Here is a 26,636-nt window from a genome sequence, read left to right as displayed (position 1 = left end):
GAATGGCGTTCTGTATATTTGAACCTCTTACCTTTTGAGTACAGCTATTAGTACCTAACTATGACATTGTTCCAGTGAAATAGATTCCGTCATCTAAAAACAGCTATTTATCCACTATTATCCGATATGGCCATTGTTATCGTGAAACTGTTCGGGATAACAACAGTGGATATTTCACTGGCAGAGCGGTATGAAAATGGCCGGTGGCGGAACGCAAGCGTCATGCCTTGACTTAGCCATGACTCTAATGCACCAATTAAGCGCCCCTGTTCTTCCCTTTTCTTCGAGCAGTTATAATCTGCACGAGTACAGGCATCAGTAGGACGTACCATGTTACTACTCTATTTTTCTTCCCTACGTTTGTCTTACTTCCAATACTATAGGTATGCATTTTCTTCCTTCTTTCTAAATCGAAAGGCCCACCTTTCAAGCGCACACTTCACGGTTCCAAAAATTGTGTTGCACCGCTGATATATGCCATATACGGAGTAACGATGAACTTGAGCCTCGCAGTTTTGTTGCGTCGATTGAGATGAACAGGAGCAAACGAGGGATGAATTAAACGCCGTTGCTGATACATGTTTATACAAGTCAGCCGTTAACCAAAGACACTCACAGATGCAAAACTCATCCTAATTAGCAACAATCTCCACCTCCCTTTGGAGACTAGCTCTTACAATTAGCAACCAAACATCGCGACATACACGAATGAAAACGATATACTTGGCTGGCCGATCGTGTTTTACAAAACGTGTGACACAGTAGTCAGCTTTCGCATGAACATTAATTCTAGGCATGTATGTTGCCTCAAAGGACTCACTGCAATGCAGTCATAAACAATGGTCGAGCTAGGGAAGCATCAATCATGTAGCCAACGTTTCGACAAGAGCACTTGTCTTCGTCAAAATCGTCCCGTAGTCAAACTGTCCTGCTGTGTCCTTATCCCGTCGTGCCACAGCTCCGTCGCCTCACTGTTGCGTCGCCTCACTGTTCCATAGTGTCACTGTTCCATCGTGTCACTGTTCCGTCGCCTCACTGTTCCATCGTGTCACTGTTCCGTCGCCTCACTGTTGCGTCGCCTCACTGTTCCATCGTGTCACTGTTCCGTCGCCTCACTGTTGCGTCGCCTCACTGTTCCATCGCCTCACTGTTCCGTCGTGTCACTGTTCCGTCGCCTCACTGTTCCATCGTGTCACTGTTCCATCGTGTCACTGTTCCATCGCCTCACTGTCGCGTCGCCCCACTGTTCCATCGTGTCACTGTTCCATCGTGTCACTGTTCCGTCGCCTCACTGTTGCCTCGCCTCACTGTTCCATCGTGTCACTGTTCCGTCGCTTCACTGTTCCATCGCGTCACTGTTCCGTCGCCTCACTGTTCCGTCGCCTCACTGTTCCGTCGCCTCACTGTTGCGTCGCCTCACTGTTGCGTCGCCTCACTGTCGCGTCGCCCCACTCTTCCATCGTGTCACTGTTCCGTCGCCTCACTGTTCCATCGTGTCACTGTTCCATCGTGTCACTGTTCCGTCGCCTCACTGTTCCATCGTGTCACTGTTGCCTCGCCTCACTGTTCCATCGTGTCACTGTTCCGTCGTGTCACTGTTCCGTCGTGTCACTGTTCCATCGCGTCACTGTTCCGTCGCCTCACTGTTCCGTCGCCTCACTGTTGCGTCGCCTCACTGTTGCGTCGCCTCACTGTCGCGTCGCCCCACTCTTCCATCGTGTCACTGTTCCGTCGCCTCACTGTTCCATCGTGTCACTGTTCCATCGTGTCACTGTTCCGTCGCCTCACTGTTCCATCGTGTCACTGTTGCGTCGCCTCACTGTTCCATCGTGTCACTGTTCCATCGTGTCACTGTTCCATCGTGTCACTGTTCCGTCGCCTCACTGTTGCGTCGCCTCACTGTTCCGTCGCCTCACTGTTCCGTCGTGTCACTGTTCCGTCGCCTCACTGTTCCGTCGCCACACTGTTGCGTCGCCTCACTGTTCCATCGTCACTGTTCCGTCGCTTCACGTTCCGTCGTGTCACTGTTCCATCGTGTCACTGTTCCATCGCCTCACTGTTCCGCCGCCTCACTGTTCCATCGTGTCACTCTTCGATCGTGTCACTGTTCATCGTGTCACTGTTCCATCGTGTCACTGTTCCATCGTGTCACTGTTCCATCGTGTCACTGTTGCGTCGCCTCACTGTTCCATCGTGTCACTGTTCCATCGTGTCACTGTTCCATCGTGTCACTGTTCCGTCGCCTCACTGTTGCGTCGCCTCACTGTTCCATCGTGTCACTGTTCCATCGTGTCACTGTTCCATCGTGTCACTGTTCCGTCGCCTCACTGTTCCGTCGCCTCACTGTTTCGTCGGGTCACTGTTTCGTCGGGTCACTGTCCCTTCAAACCGTCCCGTAGTAAGGCTGTTCCGTTGTCAAGCTCCTATTATCCAATCGTTGGCGCCAAGCGAATATTTTTTTTATCGTTTGGACCCCTGCGATGCAGTCTTTATTCCCGGTGGTATCAAGTTCACACGCTCTGCGAATATGATTATACACTCGGCTATTGTTCAGGACATGCAGAACGCGAAACCCTATTTTCATTCGTCGGGAGGTGGGCCACGTTCTCGCTGCTGCGACAGCAGACTGATCACCAGCCTCATTAAGATCCTGTACGCTCAAGACTTTTTGGTTTACTGCGCTCCATCCTCGGTCCAAAAGACGTCAGACTGTGTTGACGTAATGAAGGGCTCCGGATTAACTTTGATCATCCGGGGTGCCCTTAAGGCACATCCAAACTGCGATACACGAGCCTTCTTGTCAACTGCCCATATCGGAATGTGGCCGCCGCGGCGGGGAATTTTGAGCCTTCTACCTGGGGCTGTGCGGCAGAACACCACAGCCATTGAGTCACCGTGGCGAGTTTCAATTCGATCCACGCGTTCAGTTACACCCATTTTTTTGCACACTCCGATTTAGAGCGGAGATATTCAGGCGTTTTAAATCTAATCCCCCGCAGGATTAAATGGCAGTCAGCGTTTCTTTCTGTCCACGACGGACGCCGAAGCTACGCGGCTTGCTCGGTCGTTAGAAGTGGAAGAAAACATCGTGTCACTGTTCCGTCGCCTCACTGTTGCGTCGCCTCACTGTTCCATCGTGTCACTGTTCCGTCGCCTCACTGTTCCATCGTATCACTGTTCCGTCGCCTCACAGTTCCGTCGTGTCACTGTTCCGTCTCCTCACTGTTCCATCGTGTCACTGTTCCATCGTGTCACTGTTCCATCGTGTCACTGTTCCATCGCCTCACTGTCGCGTCGCCCCACTGTTCCATCGTGTCACTGTTCCGTCGCCTCACTGTTCCATCGTGTCACTGTTGCGTCGCCTCACTGTTCCACCGTGTCACTGTTCCGTCGCCTCACTGTTCCGTCGCCTCACTGTTCCATCGTGTCACTGTTCCGTCGCCTCACTGTTGCGTCGCCCCACTCTTCCATCGTGTCACTGTTCCGTCGCCTCACTGTTCCATCGTGTCACTGTTCCGTCGCCTCACTGTTGCGTCGCCTCACTGTTGCGTCGCCTCACTGTTGCGTCGCCTCACTGTTGCGTCGCCTCACTGTTCCGTCGCCTCACTGTTGCATCGTGTCACTGTTGCATCGCCTCACTGTTGCATCGCCTCACTGTTCCATCGCCTCACTGTTCCGCCGCCTCACTGTTCCATCGTGTCACTGTTCCATCGTGTCACTGTTGCGTCGCCTCACTGTTCCGTCGCCTCACTGTTGCGTCGCCTCACTGTTGCGTCGCCTCACTGTTGCGTCGCCTCACTGTTCCATCGTGTCACTGCTCCATCGTGTCACTGTTCCATCGTGTCACTGTTCCGTCGCCTCACTGTTTCGTCGGGTCACTGTCCCTTCAAACCGTCCCGTAGTAAGGCTGTTCCGTTGTCAAGCTCCTATTAACGCGATAGCGTTAAGGAGCTCGTGTCGCAGAAAAGCCGGTGTCGTCGGCGTCGGTGTTTGCGGCGTTGACCGTGAGCGATAAATCATGGCAGGCGTTTCATAAATAAAAAGCAACTTCCAAGATTGGCCCGGTGGGAATCGAACCAGGGTCTCCGGAGTGTGAGACGGAGACGCTACCACTCAGCCACGAGTTCGATGCTTCCAAGCGGTGCAAACGCGCCTCTAGTGAATGCGGTGTTGCCTTCGAAACGAGCCGTGGAAAGTTATACTGCGGTGTATATCGGTAATTATGAACATGTAACGTACAGAAGTCACAATTACACGAGTTGCGAAGTGCGTTTCCGCTGCATTTCTTCTGCGCTTTCCGCACACGCAGAGCCATCTTGCGGCAAACACAGAAGACCCCCTCCTCTCAATGTACGGCGCTGCCCCGACAGGAGGCGCGCCGCGCGCGCATTGGGACCGCTGCCAGGCGCGTCGCGGGACTCCCTCTCCCCTGACTACGCTTCGCCGTGCTCCCGGTTTAGATTACTATCTATCTCTCTGCCCGTGCCGATCACGACGTTTGGCTGGCGTAGATCGTTTCCCCCTCCAAGACACCGAGTTCTTTGGTTCGTTCCGTTCGCTCAGGCGCACGTTTCGTTGCCGCGCCGAACGCTGCGTTGCTCGATGCTCACCGCGTGATAGGTGGGCGCTAAGTCCAATGCGGGGCGCATCGTAAGTGATCGCTGTGCCGTAGCGCATTGTCTTATACCCCTTGGCGGGTCGACGGGAACGCTGTCGCGTCCCACTCTTGAAGGCGAAGCTTAAGCGTCCTCCAATTTTTTTTATCCAATCGTTGGCGCCAAGCGAATATTTTTTTTATCGTTTGGACCCCTGCGATGCAGTCTTTATTCCCGGTGGTATCAAGTTCACACGCTCTGCGAATATGATTATACACTCGGCTATTGTTCAAGACATGCAGAACGCGAAACCCTATTTTCATTCGTCGGGAGGTGGGCCACGTTCTCGCTGCTGCGACAGCAGACTGATCACCAGCCTCATTAAGATCCTGTACGCTCAAGACTTTTTGGTTTACTGCGCTCCATCCTCGGTCCAAAAGACGTCAGACTGTGTTGACGTAATGAAGGGCTCCGGATTAACTTTGATCATCCGGGGTGCCCTTAAGGCACACCCAAACTGCGATACACGAGCCTTCTTGTCAACTGCCCATATCGGAATGTGGCCGCCGCGGCGGGGAATTTTGAGCCTTCTACCTGGGGCTGTGCGGCAGAACACCACAGCCATTGAGTCACCGTGGCGAGTTTCAATTCGATCCACGCGTTCAGTTACACCCATTTTTTTTTTGCACACTCCGATTTAGAGCGGAGATATTCAGGCGTTTTAAATCTAATCCCCCGCAGGATTAAATGACGGTCAGCGTTTCTTTCAGTCCACGACAGACGCCGAAGCTACGCGGCTTGCTCGGGCGTTAGAAGTGGAAGAAAACATCGGAAAGAGAATAAACAAACAAAAGCGAGAAGGATATCAAAACCGGATGCGCTCTCGCCCGCCAATATACAGGTCTACCGGAAGCTTATTGCGTGTGCCAATAGAGAGCGTTTACGCGAGGCATTCGGCCGGAACAAAATAGGACAAAGGCTTTTTTTTTTTCTTTCTCGAACTAGGATAAATTTCACATCCAGCAGCGTTTCTTTCTCGTTTTTTTCTTATTTCGTAGAGCAGTATAGGACACAACGCGTGTATGGAATAACGGCGATCGCCTCCAATTGCAGCTAAGGTTGTTAATTGAACGTTTGCCACGTGTCAAACCACCGCACCTCCTATAACCAGACGTCAGCGCGGCGTGGACAACGACTAAAAACGCTCACCCCCCATTACCTGGAAACCGGAGAAAAGGATGAACGGGAGGGAACGCGTCAACGAATGGATAAGCGCAGTCATTTGACGAGTCAAATCACCTGGCGGCTGAGCGAAGAAGTAAGACAGAGTGCAAATCGGCTGCTGCAGGATTCCACGAAAGGCCCTCAGCCCGACTTTCACCTTGCAAACTGTGCAAAGAAAGCGGTGGGCCACGACGAACCAGCCAGGTGTCGCCGGATGACTTCTTTTTGCCACAAATTCCAAACCAGTTTTTTCGAGGCGGAGTTACTGCCGATTAATGGATGGCCTGGGCGTGGTACCGCAACGGAGTCGACGATGGTTATTTGCTGCTGGACAGTCTTGAGATTCCCTAGTCGACTCACCTAGGGAAGGCGACGGAATTAAAAGCAGATACTTTTGGAGAGTGAGGAGACTGATGGAGACTGATGGATTTGGAGTCTGATGTGAGCTGAGACGGTAAACTTGCTCCTGCATGGAGTGGGCTGCCGTACTGGAGCCGTGTAACTAAGCTTAATAAACCCTTTTTCCTTCATTTTCTACAACTTGACGTCGTAGTCGATGGGCTTGGTGGATTCCATGCCCAGAACGCTCCCCTAGCCGCGACAGTCATGAAAGGTGAACGTAATAAGGCTGTCCCGTACGATGCAGTTTGCGTAAAGAACGGCTCGAGCTTAGCGCAAGGGAATGCGAACTTTTTGTTTTCTGTTTTCGAAACGTTCTGTCAATAAATTCATCATCTTTTTATTTTTCAGAGAATGTCTTCGCAGAACTTCGCCATAAGAAATTAACGTCTCGCAAGACCAAGATTTACAACATATACGTAATATCTGTTATACGGCAATAAAACAAAAAAATGTAGCAAGGAAAAATAAAAAAAAAGTGTTCACAGACGGAGTAATTTGTAGGCGCTTGCTACAATAGTTCCACAAGAAAAATATCGATAAGAGGTGCTTATCATTTTGATGCGCACAAAACAACGGCAATAACATTTGTTAAAACATACAAAGGAGAATATCGTATCCCCGTAGTAACATCATGCTTTACGAAACCAGATTCACGTGTTCGTTTTAGTGTTCTCCCGAATAATTTTGCGCAGAAAGACCGACCATTTTACGAGCCTTTATATACACTGAGAATGTACAGCTTCGCCTATAAATTCTCGGATAATAAGAACATAATAAGATAATAAGATAATAATATAAGATAATAATAATAATATAAGATAATAAGAACATACAGTGCTCCCTATACGATTGAGCAGTAAGTTTTTCTTTTTCTTGTTTTTTAATAAGAAGGTTTTAGTTGCTCGCCGAGTATAAGAGCTTAAATCTGTTCAAAGTTTTCAAAGGCCCAAGCCAAAGGGCTTTCTGAAGGACCTCCGATGTCCGTGTTCAATAAACCCACACAGTACAACAGGCGGGCGCACGTCCCGAATATGTTACACCGTGCTTGCGATTTCTTCGTTTCAGCGATGTCAACAATGAAGTATATTCACAATGTATACTCGATATTTATTTCCGTCCGGAAAAGTAGTCTCGGCATATGCGTCTCTCTTCCATTACACATGTCTCGTTGCTGTCTCATTTGAACAGAAATCAGTGCTTATGCGCATGCGTACGGTGGTGTGTGTTACCTACACATATGTGTACCGCTTCGTGGAATAAAACAATTGTTGGAAGTTAGCGCTGTGTCCGCGTCTTGCCACTGTCTTTCGTCCCTTTTCGTGCGCTAAAAAAACCTCAGTTATGGAATACCGACACGCCCTAACCTACGCTCTTTCACATCTCTCTCCGCCGTTCATCCGTGGCCAATTCCCGCGGCCGTGCAAACAGTGTTTCTGGCTCGAGACTGCTACGCGATCCCTCGCTCATTGAGCTCGTGAATGCGAGTCATCCGTTCGGCGACAAACCTACGTAATTGCGTTACCCTCACCAAGCACTCGAGGGGGCGAGAAGGAAGCTTCGCGTAATGGGAGTACCGGCATTACTGACGATATTTGAGACTTCTCATATTTGTTCGCGCTAAATGAAAGTGTCGCGGACCTGGAAGCTCCAGAATATAGATACTGGCAAGTCTCAGAGCGCCCTAAATTGGCGTTTAAAGGTTACTTATTTGCCCATTCAGCACGTGGGGAAAATACTGCATAAGAAACTTGGCAAGGCCATCGGCAGCAGTCGGCTATTTATCCTAGTAACTATAAAGAAATCATCGCAATTTTCTTTTTTTTAATGGGGAAAGGGCGAGGCGGGAGGGCTGAGCGTGCAGCAGCGCAGCTGCAGACAGACACACCGCATCCGGCCCAGGGCGGAAGCGGGGTCACATCAGACGCGACTCGTTCAGCCAAACACGGCCTCCCTCTACAGTGGCTGTACTCCCCCCTCCCACGCTGGGACGGCGGGCGACACGGCGGCCGATAGAGCGCCGCAATCGGCTCCGTCGCAGCCCGCGGGTCCGTTTTTTTTTTTTTTTTTTTGACGGAAGCCCCGCCAGAGGCCGCCGCGTGCCTAGCATTCCTCCTCGTCGCGCCAACCGCGACGAAGCGGCGAAAAAAAAAAAAAAATGCAGGTAAGCCCCGCCCGAAGCCGCTGGAGCGTTCACGCAAAAAAAGTAGTGAGGCGGGATGGGCAAAGGGAGTTGATTCTCCTGCGCGCAGTCTGGTCTCGCCACTATGTTTGTTTCGAAGCCAGCGTGACACGTATTTTGTAAGTTCGAGAAACCACCACCCCGCTTCCCTGACACGTAAAGGAAAGACATCTTGCCAGTGTGCAGAGATTGGGAAAGACTTATAGGATGTTTTAATGATACTAAATTTTTGGCCTCTAAACGGGGAATATAGCGTCACCGAAGTGTACGCTGACGTGCGCCAATATTTTGATGACCTTGCGTAAAAATAAAGACAGGCATGATTGCGTTGCTAATTAAAAAAATTAATGAAAACCGCTGGGCGCGTTTCTACCGGGACATGCGTTATCGAGCAGCGATCGAAGGAATGCAACCAGCCAGTGTATCACGACGTCATGACGTAGTGCGTTCCACGTACTGGAACAGAAACTAGTTAGTATAAACGAGTGCTAAAGTAAATTATATATAGCGCTCTGATACTTGCCAATATTCTTTCTAAGGTTTAAAGGGTTTAAAGCTTTTCTTCACGCAACGAAAACGGCAAGTCGTATATGTCACGCCATTACTCTTAACGCGACCAAGGCAGGGAGATTGATGGAACATGGCGGCGCTGACGTGTTTCCGGGTCTCGAATCGCTTACCTGCGCCCGCAGCCAGCAAAAGCATAGCCTTAGAGATCAGCTTCTGTTGTACAGGGACAAATCACTGGGGTGTGCATTCGGACGCCGCTTGCTGGCGTCTTGTTCGTTTTCCCGGTCTCGTATTGAAAACTTTAGCCCATCAGATTTGTGGATGCACAGTGAAGTGCAATACTGCCAAGGTGCAGGTTGCCCGGGGAAAGCTTAACCGCTGCATAGTTTGCGAAAGCAGTCCGCGAATGGCTGCTGCACGCGAGGATTTGCCAATCGATCAGATTCGCGAGAATGCTAGATTACCACGATGCCCGGTCACACAGGATGGAATTGTGACACGCAGTGCTGAACGGTATCCGTGAACAACACGGGGGAGTGATTTCTCGAGCAATCTATTTAATTTGCGTTAGTTTCTTGTAAATTTCGTCGAGGCCCCGCCCATACACGCAACAGCGGTAGTGTAGCTGACGGTTAGTTCACTGCTGTTCATCGGAAAAGTAAAAAAATGGCGGCGTTCTGTTCTACCTCATGCGACAAAAAAAAAAAAAACATGAAGAGCGGGCAGCAGCTAACTGGACTATGGGAATATTGACGTCCACGTTAGGTGCGAGCGTTCGGAGCTATACAGCGACTAATTGAGTCGGGTTTTGCATAAGAGAAGCGGACATGGCAGCGCTAATTGCACGTTACCAGTTGTTACGCTCTTCCCTGTTCTCACGCGGGCGCAAACCGGTCTTCATTAATCATTCCCGTGCTCTTTTGTTTCGTTCTGCGCCACCTTGTGCTGGCATCTTTACTGCGACAGCAGTTAAGAGGTCGGAACTGTGTGGCTTTTTACTGTGTCCGTCCCTCACACCACGTCGTCGAGGCCATGCACCTATTCATCCTTATGGCAGAGCTAACCAAAAAAAAAATTGGCGCACCACCACTACACATGCGATGGCGCATGTAGCGGTGTTCAACGAAACTCGCTCACGTGCAGCGGCAAAAAAAAAAAAAAAAAGAAACGAGAAAGAAAGGAAGAAAAAAAAAGGAGACAGTGGCGTGTATCGCATTGCTCGGCGCATCGGGGTAATTAACCACGCGAAAGCAGCATTTACGTGTTGCGCATCTCCCTTCGTCCGAAATAAGCGGGAAAACTCGTTTCCGGCGATATTAGCGCTGCGCCGGCAAGTGCGCATGCGTGCACTGCGGCGGACGTGCCTCATTGCGGATTACGTCAGCGTTTACGCGCATGCGCCAGAGACCACTTCCCGTCGCGAACTATTATATATCCTCTCTCCCTTTATAGCATCAATGCGATTCGTCTTTCAAGCGCATTAATTACCACCGATTATGCACCCCTTTTGTCGCATGCACGCAAGTGGCCAAATGTGTATCGCCACAATCAGCACATATCGCGCAACACACACGCGCTCTCTCTTTCCATTGCATTTGTGACGGTTTACGGCAATTCATCACGATGACGTACCGCGAACCACGAAGAGGAAGCGCGCGCGTAAAGAAATAAACCGCGTGTTTCAGTCAACGCCATGCATAACCATTGTTCCTTTTTTTTTTGAGTCACACATTTATTACAATTAGAGATAAAGAAATTGCGCGGTTTATTCTTTAAAATAAAGTGATACCGAATTATGTCTTCGTACCGCACGAGCATGTGTCACGAAGCTTGTAGATAACTTATATTAACCTAGCATTCGTTGCATTGGCGATTTCCCGCTTCGGATGTGGCGCAATTGACGTTCAGAGGTCACTGATAAAAAACGTTATCGGTTGTAGCAATGCTCCAGCGAACGCCTAACATACCGGACATATCGCTCATTGAACTCTTATAACTTGCGGTGTTTGCGATGCTGTACAACGTGCGCCGCGCAGGTAGTATTTTTCGCTATGTAAGTGTACGAGAAAAGAAAAAGAAAAGCGTAGAGCGAATGCAAGGGAACTAGCTCAGAGACGAATATCTTTACATTGATTTTCGCATACAGCAAAACTCCATCTTCAGCGAACGCAAGAAGCCATGAGTGCCGGTTAAATTTCAAGGTTCAATACAGAGCTTTTTAGAGTAGCGTTTGCAGCTAAACGTAAACGCACTGCGTAAATACGTAAAGAAATAGCGCCCTCCTCACTGCGCACTCCCTGCAGCTTCTGTGGTCCATGCGTACTTACAAAACAACAACGAACGTGAGTCACCGCACAAAATCATCCCTGGTATTATTTTCAGCAGACGACCCTATTTATAAACCACACCGAAAGCTGCCTTTTCGAGGCCACTAACCAAGTGGCCATGGTCCAAGTATCCTCCCACGTGACAATGGATTCATGATTTGCTGAGAGTGTACACCAAGCTTGTACAGCGCACCTGTTGCACTTGTGCTTAGGGCGGAGCTGCACACGCTGCCGTCAAGGTGTCTCATCACGCGTTGGCGTAACAAAGCGGACGTTTGGGCCCTTCTGCACAGAACAAAATATTGCGCTGCACTGTGTTCACGGAAAGACAACCGAGTCATTCACCGACGGATCAGTGAAAGTTGCGCTTAAGCTCCTCCGATCCCTACGCGAATGGTCCTGCGTGTCCTTTCCTCGAGTGCCCAGCGACGCAACACGTTTGCGTCTGTAAGCAGCTTAGCTTAGCCTTCGAACGCAGGCAGTCTCGCATACAATCGTGTACTACAGTGGCTCGTGCGAGGAAAAGCGCAGCAGGCGGGCAGCGTTCAGCGAACGCCTGGGATGTACGAGAATGCGTCTTCCTATAGCACGGTTCGAAGACGGGGCATATACAAAGTAAACAAACATACACCTGATAGCGAATCTTCCATATAGAAGCCCATAGTAGGTTCATAACGTGGCGGTTCGTGGGGCTTAGCACCTTCTGTTTGACGAGCTATAGCACTTCCGGCAGAAAAATAAACAAGTGGCGTCATTTTAATTCTCAAATGCGCGTAGTTTATTTTGGTGGCCCGACATATTTGCTCGTTATTTTCGCGGGCGGTATCTTCCTGAGCCCCGCGATTTGACGCGATGGCCGTTTTGAGCTTCGCGAAACGCCAACCTTATGTGGCTATTACACTCGTGCACGGCGCATTGTTTCTTTGCGGGCTGGCTGAAAAAGAAAAAAAGCTTTAGGTGTTGAACGATGGTCGCATCGTCGAACGCCAAGCCCTTCGTTAGCCAGCGCAGCCACACGAAGGCAGCTAAGAGAAAAAAATGTGGCGGTCGTTAACTCCCTACTTTTGGCTGGACGACACCTACGACGAAACACACCTCGCAAGCGCACAACGCCACCAGAACTTCGACAAACGTTGACGAGCAAGACAACATGTGAAGGGTACGTGGGGTAGGAGGTGGACTTTACGAGGGATCGCCGGCTTCCCTCGTGAGCTTTCGTGCGCACACAAGGCATACGACACGCGGCGCTGGTGTTATCGCCCTGAAAACTTTATACCGAACGTCACCGCGGCGGCAAAAATGAGCCCGGAGTGTCCGTACAATCGCTATCGCAATAAAATGCGTATGGAGTGCCTATATAATTGCTATCGCAATAAAAAGGTTTTTCTTTAAAACTGTTTGTTCCCGTCTCGCCTAGTCGCGCTTGAATCGCTGCTCCAATAACCACCCTGCTGCTGGTGTCGGTGACAGCTGGCTCTGGACCGCTTGTCGGGCGAAGCTTCGCGACTCATTTGAACCGGCCTTGTAGAGTACGCCACATTCAAAACTATGGGGTTTTACGTGCCAAAACCGCTTCCCGATTATGAGGCACGCCTTAGTGGAGGACTCCGGAAATTTCGACCTCCTGGGGTTCTTTAAACGTGCACCTAAATCTAAGTACACGGGTGTTTTCGCATTTCGCCCCCATCGAAATGCGGCCGCCGTGGCCGGGATTCGATCCCGCGACCTCGTGCTCAGCAGCCTAACACCATAGCCACTGAGCAACCACGGCGGGTGTAGGCCACATTCAGTCGCAGGCGATTCTCAAGGGTAATATATGCTACGGTGAATTTAAAGGTTTCCCGAAGAGAAGGAGCTATGTCAACGTCAAGCTAATGTATATACATATATAGTCCCAGCCGAACCTATAGAAACATGTCACCATTTGTGTTTCTTTCACACATGGAAGACCTACATGAAGTCTGTCTGTAGCATACGAGCGCTGCATAGCAATGAAAAGTATAACGCTACCGCTGCTAGGTTCGAAATGCCGGACTGAATACGAATGCCACTAAATGCGCGCTGTTCGCAAGCATTTTGACTCAAACCAGCCAGAAGTCTGGAAGACCTGTACGAGCGCGTCTCTCTCTCACTCTCTTGGGCAGCCGGCAATGGAAATAAGCCCTAACATGGGCCAACATTATACTTAGCGAGCGCAGGAACACATGGAACTTGATTACGTGCCGCTCCCTGCCAGTTATATTGAACAACTGCCAGAACTTGAACAATGCGATACAGCCTGTTCTCTGAGAACTTGTCTTTGGCGATAAATAATGACGCAGGTGTCAATTAAGTGTCACTCGTTTCCTGAGGTCGCGCAATGCCGGCAACGCACCAATTTGCACGTATACCTTGGACATACAAGTACGCCACTTACCAATTTTATACGATATTACGCGGCGCTGCATCGGAAGTACTAACGATAAGATACCGTTACCGCTGCGCGAACGTTGTGGAAAACAGGATGTGTAAGCAAGTGAGAACAAGCAGAGTGAAACACACTATGCAGTCTAATCTGTGTAACGTTTGCAACAACATTTCAAGCCCTGATAATGACCGATGATCAACTGACTCAAAACGTGCCTGCAGAGATAAACATGTATTGCAGCAGAGCACCGCTAACGTCAGGCAAAATATCTGCAAAAAAGGGACGAGTGAAGATTATAACCATGAAAACAATGGATCCCAGTTAGACGAGTGTCACATTTCTCTGTCGCTATTGGCTCCTGTGAACAAGGTGCGGGATGCAGCCAATCACGGTTGAGAATTTCGATCCGGATATCTCTCCGGATCGGGCTCCATCGCGATCGACAGTGGCCGTGTGATTCCGATATAAAACGGACAACCTGCCAGTTAAAGTTAAAGACAAGTGCCAGTTAAAGCAGCGCAATGCGTTAGTGAAGCAATAATTCATCGCATGACAGGTATAGTACAACTTCAATTTAGGAAGGTATCAAAGTGCCCAAAGAAAGCGCCGTCGCTTGAATGCCAAAAGCTTCGAGCTACTCGGCAATGACGAACAAGGCCAGCAACGGCCGCATTTAACCAGCTTCACTTCGCAAGAGCGGCTGCGAACAAGCGCTTGTCATAAAAGTCGTCTCAAAAACGAGTGAAAAACGTATTTCACCTGAAGCGTATGCTATACATAGTACGTCACCGCAGAAAGACGTGTCGCTGCCAGTTTTAGATGCTACAAGCAGACACGGCAACTGCACAGATGTGAAGGCTTTTTCAACAGCAGCACCTTCTAGCGACAAAAGCAGTTCGCAGCGAAGCAGGCTTTGAATATTGGACGAGTATGCAAACATGGTTCAAAACTGTATAAGTGCGACAAACAGGTGAAGCGGAACGGCAGGTAATACCGCACGTCAAAGCGTTTCCTCCCGTCAAAAGTTCACAGAACTTCCTCAGCATCCTGAATATGGCTGGGAAGAAAAAAAAACGAATACTAAAACGGGTATCTAAAGTATAGCGGACGTTTCTGATCCGTTTTTGCACTCGCAGTGAATTATCAATCACTGGTATTCAGCGGCGCGCTTCCTTTGAGTAAAAATGAACACGCATTGAACTTCCCATTGACGTGAATGCGTAGCTGGGCGGCGCCGACGTAGGGGATACGACCCGTCTGCAGCGGCTAAGTTGAACTCCTTATATGGGAATGCTTTTTTAAACCAGCGACACCTCCCCCAAACGCTGTTGCGGGTCGAGTAGACCGCGATGATAAAAAAAAAAAAGCGATTGCAGACAGCTGCCGTCAGCGACGCGAGAGCGTAAATATAGCACGCGCCAGCAGATACACCTAGTAAACTCCCCGCCGCTTAGTCGAACCCGGCTGGAGTGAGTCAGAGGGCAACGGGCGGGGTTATTACACAACGCGATTCATCTGCCGACGAGTGCGCCACATATTGATGACGAAGCGAAAGCTTCGCCGCGCAAATGACTCACAATCGCAACAGCCCGAGACGGATCGTTACAAACATCGACAGAGAAGCAGCCAAGGAAAAAAAAAAGCTCGACAGCAGTTCTAAAACACACTGGCAACAAGTATTTGTTAGCAAGAACAGGAGCAACTGCAGTACGAACGTTAGACGTCAGCTGCAGCTGACGCCGTTTGATTCCAAAGAAAACCGATCAACCGAAGAACTCTAGGCTGTACTACACCAGGAACCCATTTCACACGTTTCACAAAACACAAAACAAAACTAGCGTGTGAAGTCCGAAGCGCGCGACGAGACAAGACGGCACGCACACGCCCAACTTTCCCGCTCACGGCGTGCCGGTAGAACGGCGAGCTACCGGCCGATTTGAAAACGGGGCGCGGGACTCTTGTTGGTCCGCGAAGAGAGCGCGCGCGCGGTTTTGCCGTTGGTCGTCCGTGCTCACCTGACTTTGAGGTTATCCAAAAACGCATCCGTGGTGATGTTCTCGAGGAGCACAAAGTCCCCGATCCCGACGTCGTCGAAACCGGCCATTGCGCATTTCACGCGGGCCGCACACTCACGAGGAAGCACAAACACGCTGTTTTTGAATTCAACGCCGCCGGTGCACAACCGCAAAATTGAACACGCGCAGCCTGCGATCACGCTGCGCCGACCTGAACCTAGTGAACCCGCTCAGCTCAGCAGAGCGGCCAGCACAGCAAGCGACGTCAGGCGGCGCCGCGAACGACAGCAGCACCACCCATCGACGAACGGGCAAACGAGAAGGGGAAGAATGAAACTGAACGTGTGAGTGCGTACGACCGGGGGGCTCGGCGCGTTGTGCGTTTAGAATTTTGTTTTGCTTTCCTTCCCCCTGGTTCGTCCTTGTGCTTTCTCCCGTTCGCTTCTCCTTGAGAGGAAAGGGCAGGCTCTCTCTGGTCGCCTTCAAGGGGCTTCAACAACCCCGTCCCGCCGCCGCTCCGTCTGTTGACTGCTGATACTCGCTAGTGTGTTGGCGCGGCGGGTCTAGCGATCGGCGGGGTTCTCGCAGCTTCCTCGCCCTCTAACAAGTGCGACTCTCAACCACAATGCCACAACTCCTTATTTGATGCCGCAACGCTACTAAGCGGCCGTTACGACTTTTCGCCGAAACCGTCGCGCGGCGGATAGGGGGGCTTTCAGCCGACGGCGCAACGCAAACCGTCGCGCCATCCGCAGCTTCGGTCACATACCCGCGTAGGTTGATTTGTTTGGTGTTATTTCTAGTTGTTTCAAAGCGGCGTTCTCTCGAAACGAGCGACCGAGTCAGCAACTGGCGCCGTGCGAGTGCCCGCTGACGTTTCGTCTGTCAGCGCGCGGTTCGCAGTTTTTATTGCGCGTCCTGTGTCGACCGCTTCAACGGTCTGTGACAGCACTTTGTCGGCGAAATTGGAACGAACTGGGACGCGCATGACTGTACTGCCCATCGCCGCAGGCCCCTCGCATGCTGTGGTAGATACGGGCTTCCTCATTTAGTCCCTGGTTCCTGCCGCAACAGATCGTAATTCCGCTTCAGACACCGAAGGAAGAACGCTTATTTCTTTCTATTCATTTTGCGGCCAACGCTATTATCAAAGCAGAGGCTGTTTTGTTTCTATCTTTAACGGGAATTTAACACGATCTCATGTATCGCATGCTGCATTATCGCTCTCACACTCTTATCAGTGTCAAAGAATGAATGAAAATAAGGTAAAACCGTTTTAATTGGATACGGATCTGAGATGCTTGAAAACCACTCAATAACTTAGACGCTTACATCTGTTGCCTTACATTTTCCAGCATAAACACATTGCTTTGTAGACGCCTTGACGCGCGCACATGGATGGCAGTAATCACGTTTAGGAGGCATAGTGTAAAATATGCACAGCCAGCCACGAAAATTTATGGGACATGGATTGCAAGGCAAACGTATGCGAATTCCTGCCCTGTTTTGGCATGCTTCTGATTTAACAGATCCCTTTCTAAGCCCCGAAAGCTACTACAGGCTGAAATTTTGAATTTGAGGCTTTGTGGCCATTCCGTGTCGCATACAGACTTCCTTATAATTATTTTTTCGGGGCCAAGTTTACGCTGATAACGTTCAAATACTTAAAGTGCTTACGCGAAATGAAGGCCCAACTTTCGTTTTTCGGATTTCCTCCCGCAGACTCGGCAACGAAGCCTCAGTGCAACGGCGCACATTTCGAGGTATTCTTTTTTGTGTATATTCGGACCGTGCGGTACAGCAAATGTTGTCAAAGCATGCTATGCAGAGTCTTTGGTTCCGTTAGAGTGCATTAAAGTTTTTTTATTAGGTAACCAACTAACTGTGTAGACGCTGTCACAATCCACGGCGTCATTCGTGCTGTGCGTTTTGAGTCATTTAATATAACGCATTCACGATAGAATCGGTAATATCAATGAATGATTAAACGTATACCGCAACACGATTAACTTTGATCGATGTCCACCTCCCATTTAATCGACTTAATCGATCAGGTCTGTTCGATTAATAGTTTTCGAGAGTTTGACAGGAGTGGCGCGAAAACGTTTTGAAATCGTGCTATAATGGCGGCGCGCGAGCAGCGACTGTGCGGCTGCCGTCTGCTAGTCACAGTGATGCCGAGCCGAGTAAGGGGCTTTAGAGCCGAGCGCTTCCCCTCTCTCCCTTGAAATGGTCGCGCAATTCAAAGCACACTATAATAGCAACCCAGTCGTTCATCGTCGTGCCACTTCCAGTCCACTAAAGACATAGCACAGCATGCGAGCCGGTTTGTAGCATGTGTCTGACATAGCGATGCAGTTGATGTCGATTCGAGCAAACGTACAGCGTCCGAGCGTCCATTCTCCCATGCTGGTTGCGTAGCCATTCAAAGAATGTGCCGGTTTCAACCAGACGTCACATCCAGTTGACACGTTCCTTCGCTCTTTAGAAAACAGCATGTGATTTGAAAGCCTAAACCAGCAATTTTCTTTTCCCCTGTGCGCATAGCAATTTCTTGCGTATTTCAGTTGGACTTCGCCTTTCACTTTTGCCATGTAATTTTCTTATTTCTTGTTTAACTTTACTGTACAGGGATTCGCTAGTGTCACGTATATTATTTAATTCTGCGCTAAGTGCAATTTTATAACATATTGTTTATCTTTTCGAAAGCCACTAGTGCCAACTACATTTAGTGTTTAACCAGTTAAATATCGTCCTTTATCAAACGTTTATACACTTGTGTGTCAAACTTAGTTCGCCCTGTAAAACATGAAGATAGGGCCCTACAGAAGCAGATAACGGTGTTTCAAGCTTTTCAAATGTGCTGGCAAGAACTTGTATGCATCACTTAATCGATGAAAAACCCTGCATCGAAAGCGATTGACCGATTAAAGGCTAAATTGATGAATGATTAATCGTTAATCGAATAAAAAATATAATCGACTATCCCTTATTTACGACATGAAACCTATACTCCATCTCACAAGTTGCTTGCATGCCCTGTGGAAGCTGTAACACTCCTTAGACAATAGGAAGGTCGACTGCCCCTCGATATGTGTTCATGTGCACGCTAGCCATGCATGATCGAGTAATGGCTTCTTTCCTCTACACAACGATACGAAAGTAAGGCACGTGAGTATTACGATTGCAAATATATAAGCGACAATAAGATTACTAGCTTTCGTTATACGCGGTTTCAGCAAGCGATCAAATTGAAAACAGCGTTGCTTGTCAAAAAAGAAAGAAAAAAGAAGAAAATAAAGAAAGAAAAAGAGCGACATCTAGGGCAATTTTCTCATTCCTTCTGTTTATCCGGACACCACACGTAGAGTGTACTAGATTGTTAGAGTGGGTCAAACGAGGGCTCCGCGCTGAAGCATTTATTATTGAAACTCCAGACGGCGCCACCGTCGCCTTCTTCTGAACGCCACCGCCGCGCGCGCCGGAGGCTTCGGAGCGTGCCGAACGGCCGCGCTTGAAGGGCTTGAACGCAGCGTTGCAGTTGCGCTCGAGCATGACCGCAATCAGACGCATCGCGTCTGTAGTTTGCTTGCCTTTTTTGAACCTTATGTGTGTGTTTTCACTGTGTCGTGAGGGGAACGAAATTCAGAGATCACATTGGGAAGAAATATGGGGTTCATCTAGAGGAACGGGATGAACCCCATACAGGACAGGACAGGAACCATACATTTATTCCTGTACCATACAGGTACAGGAATAAATGAACTGTGTGGCTTAATTAGGTGTTAAATAAAAATTAGTAAACCACCGTTTTCTGCCTTTCTCAGGGTGCCATATTGAATGCTAACAAAATTTCCCCGATGCCCTAATAACGGCAGCAATTTGACATATAGGGAGAACGTAGGCCACGTTCTCCCTGACGTAGCCTAGAAATGTGACGTGCATCACATTTCTTATGTAGGTTAATTGTGTGTTTTGAAAATATTTACGGAATAGCCGTTTTTCCCCCTATTAAAGGGAAGCTGAAAGGTTTTCCAGAAAAAATGAGTGAACATCTGTACATAATGGTTTTCAACCCTCCGAATTCGAATATCGTATCCAAATTGAGCGAAAGAAAGCGCAAATATATTTTATTTTGACGAAAAGTGCAGCAGCGGACACGCCCAGCTCGTGCGTCTCGTTTCCGCCTGTGACGTCAACTCTGCGTCGTGACGTCAACTCTGCCGCTGCCGACCGCTGCCGCTACACATGAAGCGCGGTGCCAGGTAGTTTGGTGCTGTTTTCTGAGACGGTAATGGAAAATTTAGAGAGACTGCGTCTTTCTGAGGAGTTCGGCGTTACTCCCTACATGTACGAGCCGATTGCGAAGAGCCGGCCTCTCGAAGAAGCAAACGATGCTGGTGCGAGCAGTGCTTTAGACGCGAACGAAAGCAAAGCCTTGTGATCTCCTCGTGTTGGAAATGCTCTTTAGTGAGTGTGTTTTTTCCAAAGCGATCTAGTGATCTCGGCGATCTTTCGGTGATCTAGTGAGCTAGTTTCCGGTCAAACAACTGTAGTGTTGTTTTCCTGCATGCCTCCTCGTGGAACGTAAGCGGGGATGCGATCGTCGGCATTTGTGCGCTGTCCAAAGCTGTCGGCAATCTACAAAGACGGTTTAAACGCGCGAAAAGCTTCCCGGTTCATGCGGTACGTGTAGCGACCTTCATCTGTTGACTACCACTCACGTTGACTACCACTCACGTTGACTACCACTCACGTTGATTACCACTCACGTTGACTACCACGCACGTTGACTACCACTCTACATACACGCAGACGCACCAACAAAGGAATGCAGGGTCGATCGAAGCAGATACACGATGGCACGCACGCAGAAACAAGCGCGGTCAGGCACGGTCGCGGACGCTGCGAAGGAACGAAGCAGAGTTGACGTCACAACACCGCGGTTTCCGGTCTCCGCTCCGCTCGCTCACTCAAAGGGGGGCGGAGCTACAGCGCAATTTCAACCGACGATTACGTCGCTCCTAATTGAAAAAAAAAAACCAAATTTTACCGACATGGTTTATAAGGTTCCCGCATCCGTATATGAGCGTCTTATTGAATTCGACAGACTCTTCAGCTTCCCTTTAAGCCTCATACACCTGAGACGTAGTTGATTTTCAAGATCCTCTGGGTGAATAATTCAAAACACATTGTTTATATTTGCTTGAATTGGGAAGCATGTTATCAGCTGTCTATGTTTTCGAACTCGCGCAGGTTTCCATCGTCACATGCCTCCAATGTCTATGACGGTACAACTGAGGGTGGGGGCGTCCTCTTTGATGACCGGCCTTCATCTGTTGCATGTGGGGCCGTTCTCTTTTGTGTCGGCTGTTCGCGTGTTGGCTGCTCGTAGAGATATTCAGGAAGATACGGCAAAAGATTGTGGGTGCTGCATCAAACCGAAGCGCAGCCTTTCCACGCTGTGTAGTTACTTCCTGACCTTCGATGATATGCACATAATGCCTCAGTATGTACTTTGCATCAAAGTGCAGCTCACAAATGGAGTCGGTGACTTCCAAAGGGCCGATCGGTGCGGTGCATATTGAGTTCCCACACCCGGCGCCTTGCTTCATCTTTAAGGACTCCGAAGAGCGAGAGCTTGGCCTGACCTTTCAATTTGCTGTATACGGCTTTGTAAACCACTACACAACAGTAGTTCTTTCACCTAGGTGTGCTCATCCTCTCATCCTTCGAACACTGTGCCAAGTCGCCGAGTTACCAGACAAACTACAGTTGCTATAGCCATATGGGAGGGCCGTCTGCGCGCGTATTTGGCGCGAGTTCCACCACTGGAAAAGCTGGCGCCACCGTCGGCATGACGTCGCATGAGGGATCACGTGGACACCGAAGCTAGCTGAAAACGAAAGTTTAAAGTCTCAGGTGCACCGCGGCTCTGATTAAGTGGTGAGGTTTTACTGCCTTGGGTGTCTGCTTGACAACATTTGAAAGTACTATAATAGGTCGTGGCTGCCTTTAGAGGCATGCAGCATTGTAGACCACTGCTCGGTGCCGCAGTGCCGGACGTACGCAACGGAACCCGGTGTCAGCCTCATTCACACGTAGCCACAGGACAAGGAGCTGCGTGAAGCTGGGCTCGCGAAACTTATAACTGGTTGACAGCCATCGGCTACAACTCGGGTATGCAGCTAGCACAGACGCGAGGAAGATTTCTGCAACGGTGCCGGCGCTGCGCGATGTTCGGTGAGTAGCAGAAAACGCGCACTCAGACGCTCGCCCACGCCCGCAGCCCGGCTAATGTCACGACGGTTTGGTCTATGAACTTGTTGATGCTAGATACTGGCAAGTTCACTGGAACGGAAAGGGAGCGGCAAGATTAACATTAAAAAAAAAAAGGCATGGCATGGCATATGGTCATATTTGTGTTATGAATTAATGCACTGGATTACGAAAAAGAAGCAGAGGGAAATCGCACGCTGAGAAGACCGATAAACACACAGTGTGACGAAACTTAAGAAATAATATTGAAATGTCCAAGAACTTAGAAGACAAAGAAAAAAAAAAGAATCGTCGCGACAGTCCATCACAGTCGCCGCAGGCGTCGACGTCTCTATAGGGAAATTATTTTTGAACAGTTCTGGTAGCGTCCACGCAACAATGGTTGCTGGTGTACTGTCGACTGCACATATGCTGCGGCCTAAAGCTCAAGGCACGGTGCGAAGACGCGCTCACAACGAAAGCAAAACATTGTGCGCGAACACGCATGCAGATGCGCAGTCGGTCGCTGCCAACCCGTGCGATCGCCGCATTGAGGCTTCATTCTGTTATGCTCTATTTGGTTACACAGACAGCTCACTATAGGAACATATTTGGCATAGTTTACTCTCAGCGTTTGCCTACCTTTCACGCAAGAAGCCGGTTCGGGAGACTCCATCGCGGCGACCGCGCGCAGTGGCGTTCACTGTACGTATTCGGTAAAGAGATAGCGTCTGTAAACGATTCTGTGCTTTCAGTTTGCCCAAGATTATTATATCGACAGTCAAAAACTTCTCTCGTTTTGAGAGTACTTACATACATGTCCAGGAGGGCTGCTGTGTGGTGTTTTTACTGTGCGCCGTAGGCGAAACGTACGAGGAGCGCGCCGCGTGATCCCTCATACTACGCAAGGGAGAAGCTTCTGACAGATGGCGTCTCCGCTAGTCCTCGCCTCCATAGAGTTTCCAATAGAGTTTCTCACTATAACACATAGAGGGTAATCTGGCGCCACCGTTTATGGAAGTTTCTTAAGGGGCACCGTGCCGTCATGGGAATGACGGGATATGTGTCTGCGAGGCTCGTGTTGGCTGGTGTTGTAAGAGGCTTCGTCTAAAACGTGGATATGGCTACGCAAATAACGCGTTCTCATAGTAATATCTTCATAAAATGTTTCCATTCATGCATATTACATCTTTACTCACCCACAATGCATGACCAAGCGAAGGAAAGCAAGAACAGACGACCAACTGTTTCAAAGCGAGCGCAAACCTTGCCGTCTGTCCTCCAACTTTAGCGGCCCGCTGATACTTATTACGTAACATATAATCGTACACGCAATAACAAGTTCTCATAGTTAAACAAAACATGTTTTCGCGTAATAATAAAGCTAAAACAGCGTTTTACGTACTGTTCTAGTAGAAAATGAATCATTGTGACAGACGGAACGCTACTTGCCAAGCGCGTCTTCAAGGTGTCCTGTCTCTACGAAAACGATGCCAATCCGAATCCACAACATACCGGCATTCCCATGCATACCACAGCGCAGCAGCGCCAGATTTCCCTCTATGGAGTTTCCTACAAAATTACTAGAGGGAACTCTGGCGCTGCAGTCGTTGTCCTACCATGGGAATGATGGGAAGTACATGGATTTGTTTGATCTTCGTGCTTATGGATTCAAACGTTCTTGTGGCTTTGTATATTACGCTATATAAATCTTATTGTCGTATATTTCAGCACAATCTATGTTCTTCGAAGTGCAGACGACGCCGGGAACGCGTATGATTGCTATTAATTGCAACGATTGAGCTTGCCTATGATATGCCCAAATCGAAACGCGCCAAGCGTCTGAAAGCACTGGCACGGCCGCGATAAGTTAATAAGTGCGTTTCATTCCCTTGTCGATACATGCATTTGTGGCTTAATGGTTTCAATATCAGGCTTCTGTACTAGAGTCCCTGTGTTCAAATCCTGCCGTCGGGCAATTTTAATTATGTTTATTTAATTATTTTTTACGCAATAAACTGTTGGAAATGACGAGTTTACAAAGTCACAAAGCCGTTTGAAGCCAAAAAGACGAAGTTTAGGCAATCCATGTATTTCCCATAATTCCCATGCTGGGACAACCGCTCCCATTGTAGCTCACGTAGACACTAGCGCCAGAGTTCCCTCTAGTAATTTTGTAGGAAACTCTATGCTCGCCTCAATACATCATGCAGACGGCATTGTTTGACGGAAGCGAGGAACCTCAATTCTGGACAAAGCAGCAATTTTATTGTATTCTTTTTTTTCGCACATACTAGGTACAAAAAGTGACGAAAAAAACACAAGCATGACGGTGTGTCGAGCAGACGACGGCGCGTCGAGCAGACGACAGCTGGGCGCCATCGTAACCACCGACAGGCCGCCGAGGCACCGGATTGGCCGGAACTTGAGAAGAAGGCGATGGCAGCGTCGCCGCAACGTTCAACGTTTCTTGCTTCACTCTCACCGCTTGGCGCTTGCCTCCCCCCCCCCCCTTCCCCCATTCTAGTACACTCTACCGCACGTTTGTCACAGCTACTGAAGGCGCTACGCAAACCCGGTGAGATAGGGCCATGGCGTTAATGAGCATTTGTGTCGTTCGAAGTGGGTGCTCCACTTTCACCGCCGGGCCCTTTGTGTATGCTCACGCAAGCCTGTTTTTAAGATTTTCACATTTTACTTTCGGGTATCGTTACACTTTCCGGTCCCGATCATTAGCCGACACTTCCAGGATGCATGATATACTCGACAGAAAGAGGAGAGAAAACAGAGAATGCAAGTTGCTTGCTATCTATAATGCTCCTCGAAGAGCTAGGTGCTTGCGTTGCGAGCTCGGGTCTCGAGACGGGAGAAACGAAGCCGGCCCGCCGCGCCCTTACGAGGCCAAGCCGGTCACGCTCGCGCTTCGGGCCACTTACAATCGCTCGCTTAAGCGAGGATGGTCGCTGGGGGCGCTGGTGGCGCTAACTTACTTTTCTTGCCTTGAGGCGCGTACGTTGACGCGCACCGAAGCAAGCAAGTTGCAGAGGAGGGGACAAGGTCAGCTACAGTGCGTGTGCGTGATTGTTTCCTCTTTCTTTCTTTCGTTCTTTTTTTTGTGTGTAGATGATCCGCAGGGCATACCTGCAGGGCGTATGTTCAGTGCTTGTGGCTGTCGAGCGCTTCACACCATGGAAATCAGAGTTAAAAAAAAACTTGCGCTAAAGCTGGCAGTCACGCCGTATGGACGCCCAAGTTTATGCATGAGCTGCGGCGCGGCACGGAGCATGCATTTCGTTTGCGTGACCAAATAGGCTAATTGCTGCTCGCGCCCTAATTTCGTTGAGGCTTCCTTCGGAGCATCTCTGCGCACTTCGCATCAAGATGGCGCGCCTCAACAGATCCAGTTGTGGCGAAGTCATAAGCCCGTTATCTGGCGGGGAAGCTTTCGGGATGAATTCAAATAAGGTTGCATAACGCGCAAAAAAGCTTGGCTCAGTAGGGGGTCGCCTTATCCAGCCCGTGATCAAGGAGTAATTCGGGCTAGCTGGTCTGCCAGACTAGGAAAGTGAGTAGCGCTAAATGGACAATTGGTCAGACGTAAACGAACGGCGACACTGGGCGTTGTATTGTCACTGGTACGTGTATACTTGTCCGTAGCGCTACTCATCGCACAACAGTTTCTTTTTTTTCTCATTACGAGCCTAATCATTTTGATTTTGCTAAAGCCTATGTACTGAAGTTTGCTTCAGTGACTTTCCTTTCCTTCCCTCTTCTCCGCCCTTAAACTGGCTCTTTTAACTACTACACGCAGAGACAAAGCAACAGCGCGCGCATTAGATCCTATAGATGAGATGAATATTTACAATTATTATTAGGGTTATAATTATATTCGAGTGCTGATTGCCGTGTTATAGTTTGTTAACGAAGCTTCCCCTCAAGTCTAAATATTTTAAGGCAGTTTTGCTAGTCTCTAAAGCCGCTCGAGTTCACGCTGCTGCTCTGGCGGCCATTTTTCCAAGAAATTATGCCTTTCAACCACTCGGAAAAATTGACTGTCGCGGACATCATCAGTCCCTTTCCACGTAAGTATGAGGCTCGGAGCAGGAGCTATAGTGCTTGAAAGTAACCTGTGGCTTGACGAACCAACCGACTGAGCTACCTCTCCGGGCAACATTGAAGGGTCACGAGTTCAAATCACATATTATGTTCCTTTTTTTCTTTCTTTTTAATGTCTTTTCCTTCATTTTATCACTGTACGGAAACCCTCCTAAAAAAAAACTTATATATCCTCAATTATGTATGGCCACACATGTGCAGGTCATAAATACCAGGTTCTCTAGCCGAGTGCCATCCGTGCGGTATAACCGAGCTCAGATTGGTCCACCTTGACTGATCAAATAGGGCACCACTGTAGGTTAAATGAGGCGTACGCCTCCTGCGGGACCCGCCGTGGTTGCTCAGTGGTTATGGTGTTAGGCTGCTGAGCACGAGGTCGCGGAATCGGATCCCGGCCACGGCGGCCGCATTTCGATGGGGGCGAAATGCGAAAACACCCGTGTACTTAGAATTAGGTGCACGTTAAAGAACCCCAGGTGGTCGAAATTTTCGGAGTCCTCCACTACGGCGTGCCTCATAATCAGTAAGTGGTTTTGTCACGTAAAACCCCATAATTTAATTTTTAATTTAACTCCTGCGGGGACGGTAGAGTATCCGTCTCCC

The 26,636-nt window shown here is 49.3% G+C and overlaps 1 protein-coding gene across 1 annotated transcript in view; it reads right to left on the bottom strand.

The window, feature by feature from the left end:
• Myo31DF (Unconventional myosin ID) overlaps nt 1–15,958 on the bottom strand; it is a 112,872-nt gene extending 96,914 nt beyond the window's left edge. Inside the window, exon 1 of the mRNA XM_065425975.1 lies at nt 15,660–15,958. Within this exon, the coding sequence (XP_065282047.1) occupies nt 15,660–15,748 (89 nt within the window). The 5' untranslated portion in view covers nt 15,749–15,958. The remainder of the gene's footprint in view (nt 1–15,659) is intronic.
• Nucleotides 15,959–26,636: the final 10,678 nt, after the last annotated feature.

The sequence above is a fragment of the Dermacentor albipictus genome, chromosome 1, assembly GCF_038994185.2.
Source record: "Dermacentor albipictus isolate Rhodes 1998 colony chromosome 1, USDA_Dalb.pri_finalv2, whole genome shotgun sequence".
Classification (NCBI taxonomy): domain Eukaryota; kingdom Metazoa; phylum Arthropoda; class Arachnida; order Ixodida; family Ixodidae; genus Dermacentor; species Dermacentor albipictus.
This window is presented reverse-complemented; position numbering and strand designations above follow the sequence as displayed.